The sequence below is a fragment of the Chiloscyllium plagiosum genome, chromosome 5 (genome assembly GCF_004010195.1).
Source record: "Chiloscyllium plagiosum isolate BGI_BamShark_2017 chromosome 5, ASM401019v2, whole genome shotgun sequence".
In the NCBI taxonomy this organism is placed as follows: Eukaryota; Metazoa; Chordata; class Chondrichthyes; order Orectolobiformes; family Hemiscylliidae; genus Chiloscyllium; species Chiloscyllium plagiosum.
This window is the reverse complement of record NC_057714.1, coordinates 47,496,836-47,513,035: the sequence shown is the minus strand read 5'-3', so window position 1 is coordinate 47,513,035 and position 16,200 is coordinate 47,496,836. Positions and strand designations below refer to the sequence as shown.

Below are 16,200 nucleotides of genomic sequence, written 5' to 3'. Positions count from 1 at the left end.
TCAGCCTCTCCTTATAGCTCAAACCCTCCAACCCCAGCAACATCCATGTAAATCTTTTCTGAACCTTTCAAGTTGAATAACATCTTCCCTATAGCAGAATGACCAGAATTGAACCCAGCAATCTAAAAGTGGCCTAACCAATGTCTCGTACAACCACAACATGACATCTAACCTCGTATACTCAATGCACTGACCAATGAAAACAAGTCACCATACTGTCTACCTGCAATTCCACTTTCAAGAAACATTGCACCTGCAGCCCTAAATCCCTTTGTTCGGCAACACTCCCCAAGGCTGTACCAGCAGCTGTATTAGTCAACTCTGATTTGCCTCAGCAAAATGTAACACCTCACATAATTCTAAATTAAACTCCATCTGTCATGCCTCAGTCCATTGGCGCATATAACCAAGGTCCAGTTGTATTTTAAGATAACCGTCACTGCAATGCACCACCAGCTTTGGTGTAATTTGCAAACTTACTCACCACACCACCTACATTCACATCCAAACATATAAATGACAAAAAGTTCTTTAACTATCCCATCCACACAAAGATAGGCAAATATACTTGACATGGGCCAACTGCCTTTTACTATTCTGCCAAAATGAACATTGCTCATGTGATAAATGAAAAGGTGCTGTCAGGCTAAAGTAAAAACAGGAAGTACTGAGGAAACTCAGGTCTGGAAGCATCTGCATAGATAGAAATAAAGTAACATTTCTGGTCCAATAAAAAAAGAGTACAAATGGTAGTAGAGAAATGCTATAGATAGAGAGTAGGTGTTAATAGCAGAAAATAGGTCAGCTCAACGTAGCAAACAAGACATGGTTGTGTTGTGAGATATGTGTATGTAATGAGATCAAAGTGGAAGGCAGAGTTTACGGTCAGTGCCAAAGCAGAAAATGACTTGCTGTCCTTCCAGTTTGCGATGGGCGTTGGGAAGAAGACTACATTATCAGCAACAAACACAGTAGACTAGATTGAAAGAAGTAATTCAGTCTTCACCTTTTCTTTGAAAGGAAGATTGAATAGCCCATCCACAACCATCAGCCTCCAACACAAAGCTGTTAAGTACCCAGATAGTTTGCTGGTCATTTTGTCTAAGTCATATCATTTACATGTCAGTTCTGATCTCTTTTAAGAGATTCACATTCTCAGAACTGTATTCAAAAGCCTTTTACTTTAGAATTAAGATTCCAAAGTAACATGAATATATTATAAACCTTCTTCATAATTTCCATCTTTTGACTTTTCTTATCTGTTGTCATTTGGTGTCAAATTAAGTCTGATTTAGATTTTTGAGAAGCACCTTGGGATGTTTCATTATGTCAAAGGAGGTTTTGGGGAGGAGGAGCTTTCACTGGTTTATCACCCATTCACCACCTTAGTTGTTTTTTTAAGAGTCAGTCCCCTCCCTGACACAAATGGAGTCCTTCACTCACTGATCCAGCTCCCTCAGAACCAGCTCTCGGAGTGAAGAAGATACCTGATACTCCTGTTTTTTTTTTAAAAATCCTATATTAAAAAAAAATTAACCCCCACACTATCGCCTAACTGCAGTAATGCTTATTTTTCTTCAGCACCTGTGTGTGTGTGTGTGTGTGTGCAGATGTGAGACACAGTGAAAGACACGAGGTGTCCAAATCTTTATTCAATTTCCACCATCAGGAAGAAAAGATAGACCAAAGTGGCCAGTGACAAGCAGTGCCCTTCACATCAAAGAGCAATGCTGTGTGATCAAACAGTGAAGGGGAGGGCAGGGATTAAATCAAAATAGATTTGGACGGGGAAATAATACACTCCACTCCCTGTGGTGCCCACCTCTCCCTGAGCAGCTCAGGGGTGTTGGAGGACACTGCATGCTCCTTCTCCAGAGGTACCCGGGCTCTAACATAACTGCAGAAGAGGGGCAGGCAATCAGTCCTAACGACCCCCTCCAGGCCCGCTGCCTGGACCAGTTTATGGCCAGTTTGGCTAGGTTCAGGAGCAAACCCATGGGGAGGTCCTCAGATCTGCTGTCCCTCCTCCATACCGGGTGCCCGAAGATCTGGAGCATGGGACTGAAGTTTAACCCAAAATAGAGAAGAAGGTGTTTTAGAACATCAAAAAGGGAGTACAAGTGCTCAGATCCAATATATACATGGTCCACAGACTCCACAGCACCAGAAAACAAGGGGTTGGGCTGGGAGTCCACGAACCACTGCAATCTGCGGTTGCAGGGGACCACTGCGTGCAGAACCCTCCACCCCAGATCCCTGAGAGAAAGAGTGAGGACTCCCGCATAGAGAGCCCTCCACTGGGGATCCCTTCTGCCCAATGGCAAATGGGCACGCCAAGGCATGTCCAGGCAGTGGATGAGGGAAAAGAGGTGGATGGTGTACAGCAGCAGTCGATACAGGCTCACCGTGATACTTCCTTAAAAGGGACAAAACTAAAATTCCATAGGCAGCTCAGGCTGTGAGGCCCAGGTTCCCAGGGGAAGTACGGGACTTTGGAGCCAACCACCTCAGTTGTTCACTCCCTCTTAACTGCTTCACAAGAGCAGCAATATGCACTAATATTCATTACAAACTCTCAGTTGCTTTGACTACTATTCCTCGCACCCTTCTTCCTGTATGGACTCACTTCCATGCTCCCAATTTCACGATCTCCATCACACTTGTTCTAATGTTGCAGCTTTCTACGGGAACGTTTCCAACATGGCTTCCCTTTTTCCTCAATCAAGGATACCACCCTCGGTCATGTCCACCCATTTTCGCACTTCTATCTTCACCGCTACTCCTCCCTCCTAGACCAACAATAAGGTTTCCTTAATCTCACTGACCACCCCACCAGCCGACACATTCAAAGGTTCAGTCTCTGTCACAATTGTGACAGAGGGCTACTCCTCCCACAAGATGCTGTTCCTCTCCCGTCACACCCAACATCACTTCACTGTATCTACTCATGTAATCATAGAAAGTTTAACACTTATCCCTTTAATTTCTCTCTCTCCAAGGCACTAAATACACATTCCAAGCAAAGAAGTTTACCCATACTTAGAGTCACAGAGATCTAGCACTTGGGACTAGATTACGCTAGGATATCTGGTCAGCATGGACGAGTTGGATTGAAGGGTCTGTTTCCATTTCTTTCGATCTAGCACACTGTATTCATTGCTCACAACATGCTCTCCTCTATACTGGCAAGACCCACCAAAGATTGGGTGATAGTTTTGTTGAATACCTCTGTTCTGTCCTCAAGAATAACTTTCTGATCACTGGCCCTCATGATACATCTTGCTGTCATGCTAACACTTTTGCCCTCGGCAATGCTGCCATTTTCAATGGAGCAATGCAACCTGGAGGAATAGCAACTCAATTCCCACTTAGAAACTTTACAGCCTTCAGGTCTCAACATTGAGTTCAACAACTTGTAAGTTGCACCTGCCCCACAACATATCTTGTTTGCATCCTGCTATTAACACCTAATCTGTACCTACGGCACTTCTCTACCACCATCAGAACTTCCTTGATGGACTGAATGGCCTACTTCTGTTCTTATGTATTACGATTTAATAATCAGTAAGGGAATCGTGTTATTGAAAGTTTTGTTTTCCTCTCCACAGATGCTATCAAATTTATTGGTTTCTCCTGCACTGCTTTTATTTCATTAACTCCAAAATTCAGACTACCTTATTTTAAAGCTGTCATATTATTCATTATAGCCACACTCAAGTCATCTTCTCAACTGCATAACCTCCAAAAAGGCAAGAAGTAGAAACTGTTGCTATTTGTCTTCTCACTAGTTCAATATTAGAAAGACCAACAATGGCCAACAGTGGATCATTCTGTATAGATAAGGTACTAACTTTATCTGTTCCAAGATTGCAAAATAGAACGACAGACAAGAACAATGAAACAATATTTGTCATGCCACGTTATTGATACACGCAATTTATTCTAATAAGCAGTCATAGGCCGTGTCTGACAAACCTCAATGAATTTTTTGAAGAGGTGACTGAGGTAGTGGACAGGGATGTTCATGAATGTTGTTGATATGGACTTCCAGAAACCATTTGATAAAGTCCCACTTAAGATCCTGTTAATTAAGGGACAAACACCAATGGAATTGATGGAAAATGATAAACACGGCTGGAAATTGGTTGAGTGGCAGGCGACAGAAAGTAGGGATAATGGGTAGGTACTCAGATTGGCAGGTGTTCCCCAAGGATCTATGTTAGGGCCTCAATTATTCACAGGATAACACATTAGAAAGTCACATAAAATTACAGAGATATTGATAGACTAGGTGAATGGACAAATCTGTGGCAGATGGAATTCAAAGTAAGCCAGTGTGAAGCTAAATACAGTAGATATAAAAAGGGACTTGGGTGTTCAGGTCCATAGATCTTTAAAATGCCACAAACAAGTGTAGAAAATAATCACGAAAGCCTCTGGAATGCTGGCCTATACATCCAGAGGACTGGAGTATAAGGATGCAGAAGTTATGCTGCAGCTATACAAAACACCAGTTAGATTCCTGCTGTACTAGTCAGGAGGATATTCTGGTCTTGGAGAAAGTACAATGTAGGTTTACAAGAATTATACCAGGCCTTCAGGGGTTACGTTACAAGAGATTATATAAATTAGGCCTGTTTTCTCTTGAATTTAGACAGTTAGGTGTTGATCTAATCAAAGTCTTCAAGATAATAATAGGAAAAGACAGGGTAGATAATGATCAATTATTTCCACTGATTCGAGATTCTAGAACTTGGGGGCATCATCTGAGAATTAGGGCCAGACATCGGGAGTGATGTTAGGCGGCACTTCAAATGGTACTTTAGTTGGAACTCTTACAAATGACAGTACTAGAACAGCTGTTAATTTTAAACCTGTGATGGATAACTTAACTTGAGATGGTTAAACAAAGATATTAAGTGGTACGAGCCAAAGGCAGGCACGTGGACTTAAGCCACACATCAATCATGATATAAATGAATGTCAGAACAGGCTAGATGAATGGTTGACTCCTTTTCCTATGTTTCTTTACAGAGAGGGGACACATGAAATATATGTGCAATTACCACAAAATCATTAAACATCTATGTCAAAATCCTGCATGAGGATTTGTTTCACATCATCAGTAGATGGTAAAACAATTTTGAAAATGTAATAAAAGGTCCAGTGTAGCAATGCACATAAACTAAAAACCGGAGGGGAGCTCAGTCTGAAACAATATTCGGCATTCCTTTAATATTTTAGCAACGAGTAAAGCTTAGTACTTGTCAAACCGTGTAAAAGAATTTACGGGTGGCACAGTGGTTAACACTGTTGCCTCACAGCACCAGGGACCCAGGTTCAATTCTGGCATCGGACAACTGTCTGTGCGGAGTTTACACATTCGCCCCATGTCTGTGTGGATTTCCTTCAGGTGCTTCGATTTCCTCTCACACTTCAAAAGAATAGCAGGCTAGGTGAATTAGTCATGCTAAGTTGTCCATTGTGTTAGGTGCATTAGTCAGGGATAAATGTAGGGAAATGATCTGGGTGGGTTACTCTAAGGATGTCAGTGTAGTCTTGTTGGACTGAAGGGCCTGTTTCAACACTGCAGGAAATCTAAAATTGTTAGTGTTACATTAAATAGGGTCATACAGCACAGAATCAGACCATTTGGACCAACTCTTCCGTGCCTACCAGGTTTCCCAAATTAAACTGTCCCATTTGCCTGCCTCTCCAAACCTTTCCTATTCATGTACCTATCTAAAACTTTATAACTATACATGCATCTACCACTTTCTCTGGCAGTTCAGAAAGATAACATCAGATGAGATGTAAAACAAAGTGAATTCTTTCCAAACAGATATGTCATGTACGAATGCAACAGCAGACTTTTCAGCTAGAATCGATCAATTAGAGAGAACTCTCTAAAATTATATTGGAAGACATCTATAGGCCTGTCAGCAACAATAATGTTAAAGGATATATTCATTCTAGATTAGATTGTAATAAAAGCAAGTTAAATGAATTGGAGGCTTTCAATTTTTAAACAGATTGGAAACAGCAGAGGATCTCAATTCAGTACAATAATAAATTTCTTCAGCGCACTGATGACAGTCTTCTGATTCTAGAACATTATATTACAGAACTTTACCAGGACTCTGATTACAAATACTAGTATTTTATTGCATGGAATAAGGAAGGTTAAGTGGTGATTAAATTCGGATTATAAAGATTTTTAAAGGAATAAACAAGTTGAAGAGAAACATTCTGTACTAATGAGACAGTGTAGGACATCAAAAGCGGGAGTCTTAGTAGGTCAATTGGCTCTTCGTGCCTGATCTGTCAACTGAAAAGCTCACAGTTAAATTTATCTCACTCCATCATTTCATTCTACACCATTTAACTATGAAGTTTATAAATAATTATATCAATATGACAATTAAACCTAACAATAAAATCAAAGTCAATTCTTTCAGGAAGAAAATCAGCAAACTCCTCTTCAAGCAAAAGGCTGTACATGAAGAGCTCTCTTCCAGAAAACATGATGGTAGCTCGGTTAGTAATTTGAGATCTGTGGATTTTTAGCAAGGTATAATAGAATATTAGGAACCTTGAATATTCCCTGCAGAGTTGTCTTGCTGCTGAGATAACTGACCTCCAACAACCCTAACCATCTCCCACTGTGCCAGGCATGACTTCAATCAACAGAATTGTTCCACTAGTTCTCATGAACTGGAGTTTTTAATTGGGTTCCTCAATACCACATTTGGTCAAATAACTGGCCAAGATTCTCATTAAGCAAAGGTTGCTAATCAAAGTTTATTAAGGATTATTGGAAATGTGGAGTTCAAAACACTGCCAGATCAGTCAAGTTCTTACTGGATGTTGCAGCAGTCTTGAGGAGCCAAATGGCCAACTTATGCTCCTAATTTGTATATTTACAAGTAAACATATATGAATTAACGTAAGAGAAGCTTATTTGCCTCACATTCTTCAGTACTTCGAAACTGAGATTTACCTAAAACTCCAAATTTGTGATCTTACCTTTTGGTCCAAGAGAAGTCCTCAATGTATTGGACACTGCTTTTGCTGCCATAATATGTGACTGTAATGAAAGCAACATCAGAATTTTATTTCAAAAACTGGCTTATAGAGGTTTGTCAAAAGTCTAATCTTTTTGAAAAAAGCTCTACTTGTTACTATATTGAAAATGAAATGACATTTTATTTTTAGCTATTCATTGATTCAATTATCTAAATTGGTGATTGCTTATTTTGCAGAAATTAGTGCTGGTATTAAAAACCATCAATTGAAAAATCTGCATCAGAATATCAAAAATAGAAAGTGTTCATGCGCAATGTAATGCTGTTATTAACATCAAGATTCTGCTTTTTCCAAAATGTATGCCTTATATTTCAAATTTATTATCAATGCAGAATAAAATGCTGGGCTCTAAGTCTAGAAATTAACCGTTTGGTTCAAATGTTCTATTCATGTTTATATTCCAGAAGTTTCCTTTCACTTCAAAGCACTCTTACCACATTATATCTCTCCATCATCCAAATACAAGGCTTTAAATACTGAATGTGTAAATTTTATTTGCTTACTATTTCCCTTGAGTTGGGGGGTGGGATGGGGAAGAGATCAAGAATAATCTGTGAACGCACTTTAATTAAATTCATGGCTGTAAAGCACTGAGGGACATTTGTGGGCATGACTGGTGCTAGACAAATCTGTCATTTTTCCTCCTTCCAGATGTGAATTCACTGTAATAATGAAAAATGTTTTCAGTATTAAGTCTCAATGAATGAGCTTTATAACAAAAGACTTTGCGAATCGGCGAGTATTTTTTAAATCCTCCCGAGAGATTTTTCTACAAATGGATAAATCGGTTAGGACGAAATGGCGGTCCAGTCTAGTTAACATTAACACAGTGAGAGTCAAACTCCCATCTTTTGGTTGTTACTCACCGAGTGTCGGCCCCACACCATCACAACGCCGAGAGAGCGGAGCATGGAGGAAACCGCCATGATTATATTTTAGCATATATATTTTAAAATACATTTAAATCGACGCTCCCAAGTCAGCCATTTCACCCCCGTGCCTCAGATCAAACGAGATCGGGGAGCAGAGTGGTGGTGTATGGCTGACCAGGATACCGAGAGACTAGATCCCTAATCAAACACAAATAGAGCCCGCCGGCGCTCTAGGCCGCGGACACCACATGTGGGTAAGCAGCTAACGGCAGCCAGGCCCGGGCCTCACATGCTTTTGCATGTAACTGTTACCTTCAGCGCCTCCAACCCGGTTAGTCGCGATTTGGTATCCTGATCCTTGATGATGATGAAGGGTCGACCATATTCATCAAAAGCGAGAGTCCCCAGAGCAGACATGTTTGCGATCGGACCGGATCAAACTCCTTTCACTGCAGTTTAGTCTCCGCCCGAGAGGAGGAGGGGAGAAAGCTCGAGCTCCGGCTTCTGGAACCGTCCAACAGGCCGCACCATTCACAACGGGGGGGGGAGGGGAATGGGAGGAGATGTACATGTATCAATGGCTCAACACTAACAACGCTGAGTTTCCATTATTAACCAATAAAATATAATTCAAATGTCAATTTAATAATTCTATACCTGTGTAAAAAAAATTCAGTGAAATGTAGCAGGGGTAATGGTTTGAACCGAGGGACCCCGTTGTTCTCGCGAGATTAACGGGAACTGCCGCCGGAGAGAGTGGGTGGGTTCGGGTCATTGAAATAAAAATGTTTCTGCTTCCACTCTCCGTCTCTCTTTTTGTTTGATTCTAGCTTTGTGGGTTGGATTTTCTGAGAGTGGACATCATAAGTAGATTGCTCCTCTATTAACAAAACGGCGCAGTCCTACATTTCTGCTTGGATAGTCCCAGTCCGGGTCCTTCAGAAATACGGATCCGTACTTTCATTCTGATCCCCGTTAGTGTAGCACAGCGGCTCTTGTGGTGCCCGACCTGAAACCTGGTCCTTCAAGCTAATAGGCACGGCCACAACCACTGCACTGGCGTGTTATAATAACTGAGCTGGTTTATCGGAAAATAGAAAAGACATTCGGGTAAGGAATAGTGGCTTGGGTTCCTGCTGCTTCATAGCGCTACGGACTCAATTCCTGCCTTGGGTGACTGTGTGTGTGTGTTACATGTTCTCCCCATGTCTGCATGGGTTTCTGCTGGGTACTCAGGTTTTCTCCCACAGTGCAAAGATGGGCAGGTTCGATTGATTGGCTATGTTAAAATGTCATGTAGTGTCTAGGGATGTGTAGGCTAGGTGGATTAGCCTTGGTAATTGCAGGGTATAGGGTTAAGGGCTGAGTTTGGGTGGGATGATGCAGACTTGATGGCCAAAAATGGCCTTTCCCAACGCCTGCAATTCTATGATTTTAAGATCTCCTTTTTCACAGTAACCCAGCCTCCTAGACAATGACTTTGACAGCTCCTGTAGGGTGCTAAGATATAGGTAACAAGGGACCAGATAGGTGATGGTGTTTAGGTTTGGAAAGGAGAAATTGTGTATGGGGGCTGATGTCATGTTGATGTTGTGTTGAGGGGAGTGTTTGGTTGAGTAGTGAGACAGAGCTTTGTGTCTAGCAAAGGTACACAGTGGTTCATCTTTGGCAAATGGTGAGGGGGAAGAGTTTGGTGGGTCTGGAGTGGAGGAGGTTGTGTTGTGTCAGAGGGGTGTAGTTGGGTTCTGCAGAAGAACCCAATGGTGAGAATGGGGTGGTGTATGCTTCTATTTGTTCCTGATGTTTGATCCAATGATTGGGGAAAGAGGTGTCAAGTCTATGTTGGGGAAAGGGGATGCTGGGGACAGAATAAGGCATTTGGATGGAGGAGAGTGTCTCAGTCAAGGTCTATGGGAGTTTCAGGGGTTTGGGTGAGTTGTGATTGAATGTTATGTTGGGGCTCGGCTAAATAGTTATTCAGGAGTTAGGTTAGGTGTTTAATTAGGTAAGTATTCGCAAGGTTTGTAGCTCAGGTTGAGGTTTAGGGTGTAGGTTTGCTCGCTGAGCTGTAGGTTTGGTATCCAGACGTTTCATTACCTAGCTAGGTAACATCATCAGTGGCGACCTCCAAGTGAAGCAAAGCTGTTGTCTCCTGCTTTCTATTTATATCTTTATCCTGGGTGGGGTTCCTGGGGTTTGTGGTGATGTCATTTCCTGTTCGTTTTCTGAGGGGTTGATAGATGGCATCTAGATCTATGTGCTTATTTATAGCGTTGTGGTTGGAGTACCAGGCCTCTAGGAATTCTCTGGCATGTCTTTGCTTAGCCTGTCCCAGGATAGATGTGTTGTCCCAGTCGAAATGGTGGTTTTTTTCATCCGTGTGTAGGGCTATGAGGGAGAGGGGGTCGTGTATTTTTGTGGCTAGCTGGTGTTCATGTATCCTGGTGGCTAACTTTCTTTCTGTTTGTCCTACGTAGTGTTTGTGGCAGTCCTTGCATGGAATTTTATAGATGACGTTCGTTTTGTCCATGGGTTGTACTGGGTCTTTTAAGTTTGATAGTTTTTGTTTGAGAATGTTGGTGGTTTGTGTGCTACTAGGATTCCGAGGGGTTTGAACAAACCACAACAAGCAGACAAAACACAGCCAGAAACCCTAACCACCTTACCATATATCAAAGAAGTTTCAGAAATGACAGCCAGACTACTGAGACCCCTCCAACCACAACGCCATAAACAATCACATAGATCTAGATGCCATCTATCAACCCCTCAGAAAACGAACAGGAAATGACATTACCACAAACCCCAGGAACCCCATCCAGGAGAAAGATATAGATAGAAAGCAGGAGACAATAGCTTCACTTCATTTGGAGGTCGCCACTGATGATGTTACCTAGCTAGGTAATGAAATGTATGGATATCAAACCTACAGCTCAGCGAGCAAGCCTACACCCTAGGTAAGTATTTACTTAACTGCAGCAACACCCTCCAAGTTCTATGATTTAAATTAATACTTTCAGAGGGTCCTAGTGAGGGAAATTGCATAGCAAAATCTTCAATTTCTTGGATAATTTACTTGGAGTACGATACGATGGGGATTATGCAGGGTCCGTATGCACAAATCTCATCTACTGCAAACATGATTATCTTAACCATTGGAATATCCTGAAACAGAAGCACAGTTGAAATCATGAGAAAATGTATGACCTTTTGACCCTGTTTCCTGGGATGTCACCAATTGTGTTGCTCAGACTCCTGCAAAATAGCAAAAAGGGGCAACCAGAATAAACACTACCTAAATCTTTGTGGGCCACATTTGCTGCTGTTGTTGCAATTGGATTTGTGCGTAATTTCTGATGTCCGTGTATAAGAAGGGATCTTTTACATTACATTACTTACAGTGTGGAAACAGGCCCTTCGGCCCAACAAGTCCACACCGACCCGCCGAAGCGCAACCCATCCAGACCCATTCCCTTACATTTACCCCTTACCTAACACTACGGGCAATTTAGCATAGCCAATTCACCTGACCTGCACATCTTTGGACTGTGGGAGGAAACCGGAGCACCCGGAGGAAACCCACGCAGACACTGGGAGAACGTGCAAACTCCACACAGAGAGTCGCCTGAGGCGGGAATTGAACCCGTGTCTCTGGTGCTGTGAGGCAGTAGTGCTAACCACTGTGCCACCGTGCCATCTTGACCTGCTGTCTGAATGCAAAAAGAAAATATGCAAAACAAGAAGGGAAAGAAAATTCATTAACGAAGCACCAAACAAAATTGGTGCAATGCAAGTTATTTAAAATTGTTGTTAAAAGGTAAAGTGCCCCAGTCAAAAGATGAAGTCTTATTTTGTTAGCTTACCTTAAGCTCCACTAGAACACCAGTTCAAAGAGGGAGCTAGGTCAAAAATTAAAATGACAGGTTATTGGAAGCTCGAGACTATTTTTGCAGACTTAATGACATATTCTGCAAAACCAAGTCTGTATTTCATCTCCCTACTTAGTCAAGACCACATCATTAGCAGTGAACATAGTATCTTTAAAGTGCAAATAAATTGCTGTTTCATTTGGAAATAATGCTTGAAACCTTGGATAATGAAAAGGGAGGAAGATAACCTTCTGTTGTACCTCCTGCACTTGTGTGGATAAATGACATGGAAAGGGTGAGGTGATTGAGCCAAGGGTGTTTGAGCTAATGGTCGCTTCAGAATGCTGACAGACTACAAATATAGCCTGCTGAGCCTACTCCATTCATTTAAGATGATAATGGCTGATTTGTGGCCTTGACTCTGTTTTTCTAATTGCTCCTCATAACCCTTAATTCCCTGCAGAACCATAAATTTGTCCACCCCGATCTTCAAATGAGGCAGTAGTGTTAACTCATAAGCCACTGTGCCACACTAAACCCTGATTAAGAAACAATCTCTGTCAAATTTGTTCAATCCCATTAGAATTTTGTAAGTTTCAATGAGAATTGATATATGGACCCAATTTATTCAACTTTTCAGAGGACAATCATTTCATTCAAGGCACCAATCTGGTGAGCCATCACTGTAATACCTGTAAAGAAAAGCATATCTTTACATATGATTACAAAACTACACACAGTACTCCAAATGTCGTCTCTCAAAAGGTCTGTCCAATTATAGCAAGATGTCTTTGTTATATTCCAGTGCTCTTAACAATAAAGTTCAGTAAGCCATTTACTTTCCTAATTATTTGCTTTGACTTCATATTAATTTTCTGCATTCTTTACACAAACATACTGAAGCCTTTATGAATATCAATATTTTCAGATATATTTTTAAAATTTGTTCATGGCAAGTGGGCATTTCTAGCTACGCCAACATTTACTGCTCACCCCTAATTACCTGGGGAAAGGTGGTGGTGAGCAGTCTGCTTGAACCATTGTAGTTCTTCAGCTAAAACAAGAAAGTTGAGTGACGATTGTTATGACGTTGAAGGTGTGTACTGTACCTTTAAAAGAGAGTGGATGCTATTTTGCACTGAGAGTTTACAAGCAACTGTCATATGACTAGTTAGCAGGCCTAGAGTGTAGTGGAAAATTGAAAATATGTAACATTTGGCTGTGAAATAGATACCTGAGTTGGTCGCTGTTTTGACAACAAGTTGAATTTAATCAATCAGTTTAAATAATGCCTCAGGATACTAAAACTGAATTGAACTTGAGTTTATTGTTTGCCAACCTCAAAACAATGAAATGAGCCGATGTTGAGGGTAGAAACAAAGCAGGCATTTTGAAAGTCAGAGAGAGAGACAGATCCAGGGAGATCTTCAGCCAAAAGAAGAAAGACACTGACAACGACAGCCTCTCTGTGGTTTTGAAATTCAGTTGATGTAATTTTAACAAGTGTTTTATTGGAACATTATATTGTCATAGAGTTGGAGGCAGATAATAAGCAGTGAAGAGAAGAGGGGGGCGTAGAGTTGTGAATAGTTGTTGCTTAATATTCACTTTTAGAGTTAATACATTGATGTTATTTTCATTAAATACTGGAATGTGGGAGTTCTCTGTCACTCATATATTTTAACAGATTATGAGGTGAGGTAAGCTTCTCTGGGTGTATAATTTAATTATCAGAGGGGTTCACTGCCATGTCATAATACAATGAAGGAATGGTGACGGTGGCAAGTCAGGATGATGTGTGGTTACGTGTGTAACTTGCAGACGGTGGTATTCCCACACGTCTGTGGCTGTTCTCCTAGATGGTCGACATTGTGGGTTTGGAAGGTGTTGTCAAAAGAGCCTTTGTGAGTTGTTGCAGTATATCTTATAGATGGTAGATACACACTGTTGCTACTGTGTCTTGGTGGTAGAGATAGCAAATGTTTGTGGGTATAGTTCCAATCAAGTGAGCTGCTTTATCCTAGATGGTGTCAAGCTTATAGAGTATTGGTAGAGTTTTGCCCATCCAGACAAATGAAAAGTATTCTGTTGCACTCCCGACTGAAAGATTGTGGACAGTAGTCAGGATTCACCACAATTCTTAACCACTGACCTGCTGTTATTGTATTAATATGGCTATCCTAGTTCAGCTTTTAAGCAATGATAACCCCCTTGGATGTTGGTAGTGAGAAATTTAGAGATGATATAAGTTAATGTCAAGGGGAAATGGTTAGATTCTCTCTGTTGTACAGAGCAAGGTGAAAGGTCAGCAGTGTGAGATGAAGGCTGAGTGAGTACTAACTGACTACTATTAGAAATTCGGTTCAAAGTGGAAATTCTGTGCAGAGGGGAAGAGGTGTTTTATCTGGGGTTTACTGCAAGAAGTAAACTCTCCAGAGTGTAAGGTGAGTAATAGAGGATAAAAGGTGAGTATAAAGAAGCTGACCTGCAGCGAGATCAGTGGTAGAGTGACATCATGAACTACAGCATGACAGCAGGAAATTTGGTGAGTAGATCATTCCTGATGAAGAGCTTTTGCCCAAAATGTAGATTTTCCTGCTCCTCGAATGCTGTCTGATCTGCTGTGCTTTTCCAGCACCACTCTAATCTTGACTCTAATCTCCAGCATCTGCAGTACCCACTTCCACCTAGATTTGGTGTAAATTCATAGTCTTTAATATAAAATTAAAGTCTTCAGTTTGTGTTTAGGTTTCCAGTGTTTTCCTTCTTTCCATTCTTAAAATAGGGCAGTCACAACCTTTCAGATTAGATAATTTAAAATTGATCTCTGATCAGGCACACCAGTGTGACTGCAGGTGAGCCAGATATGAGCACCCAGCAGAGTAAAATTAAGGGGATTTGGCTCCTGCAGTTGTCCAAGAGTTAGAAGTTTCTTGCAAGCTGTGTGAATGACAGCAGGAACTGCAGGAAGGACGAGCAAATTGATCATTGCAACTTGATACAGGGAGCCATTCAAGTGGTGGGGAGTAAAAAGGAATATTGCAGTAGTAGGATGGGACAGTATAAATAGGAAAATAGAAACTGTGTAGATGTGAGCAGAAATCCGAAAGGCTGCATTGCCTGCTCAGTACAGAGGTTAAGGACATATTGTGGTTCTGTTCACCGAGCTGGGAATTTGTCTTGCAAACGTTTCGTCCCCTGTCTAGGTGACTTCCTCAGTGCTTGGGAGCCTCCTGTGAAGCGCTTCTGTGATGTTTCCTCCGGCATTTATAGTGGCCTGTCTCTGCCGCTTCCGGTTGTCAGTTCCAGCTGTCCGCTGTAGTAGCCGGTATATTGGGTTCAGGTCGATGTGTTTGTTGATAGAGTCTGTGGATGAGTGCCATGCCTCTAGGAATTCCCTGGCTGTTCTCTGTTTGGCTTGCCCTATAATGGTAGTGTTGTCCCAGTCAAATTCATGTTGCTTGTCATCTGCGTTTGTGGCTACTAAGGATAGCTGGTCGTAGGTCAGACCTGGTTATCTGTCTTTTTTTTTGTAGATTCCTCAGTGTGTTGTTTATCCTATTGGTGAGCTGTGGGGTGGGGTCAAAAGGTGTTGGTATCTGCAAGTAGTTGTTGTGCTTTTTGGATGTACTCTGCTTTGTCCAGGATGACAGACATTCTGCCTTTGTCTGCTGGTAGTATGATTATGTTCTTATCGTTTCTTAGTGACCTACAAAGAATGAAACCTGAAAGCAACAACACCCCCAGATTCTATGGACTACCGAAAGTGCACAAACCAGACATCCCACTCAGACCCATATATTATCGCTACCAGGGACACCATCACACAAACTGGCTAAAGAACTACAGCAGAAACTGAAACACCTGATCAGCGGATCCAGACAATCTATACAATCAACACAAGAATTCTTGGACATCATCAGAAATATGCACATAGACAAGGAAGAAACTATGGTCTCATTCGATGTTAAGGCACTGTTCACCACTAATGACAAAACCCTAGCCAGAGAAACAATAGCCAACCTGCTGAACAGACATAACAGACAACAGGACGTTGAACCCATCAACAAAGACGGCATACTTAAACTACTGGACTTGTGCCTCACAACACACATCACATTCAACAACCAAATATATGAACAAATCAACGGCACATCCAAGGGCTCACCCATCTCTGGACTCATAGCAGAAGTGGTAATGCAAAGATTAGAACAAACAGTCTTACCGCAAATTCAACCCAAACTCTGGGTCAGATACGTTGATGACACCTTTGTAATCATTAAAAACACGGAAATAGAGAATACACACCGGATCATCAACTCCACACTCACAGGAATCCGATTCACGAGAGAAGAAGAAAAGGATAGCCAACT

The 16,200-nt window shown here is 41.5% G+C and overlaps 1 protein-coding gene across 1 annotated transcript in view; it reads right to left on the bottom strand.

Moving 5' to 3' along the window:
• Positions 1–16,200, bottom strand: part of cct5 (chaperonin containing TCP1, subunit 5 (epsilon)) — a 33,654-nt gene that overhangs the window by 12,157 nt on the left and 5,297 nt on the right. Inside the window, exons 2-3 of the mRNA XM_043689997.1 lie at positions 8,271–8,462; positions 7,027–7,087 (exon numbers count right to left, since the gene is read on the bottom strand). Coding sequence (XP_043545932.1) covers positions 7,027–7,087; positions 8,271–8,375 — 166 coding nt within the window. The 5' untranslated portion in view covers positions 8,376–8,462. The remainder of the gene's footprint in view (positions 1–7,026; positions 7,088–8,270; positions 8,463–16,200) is intronic.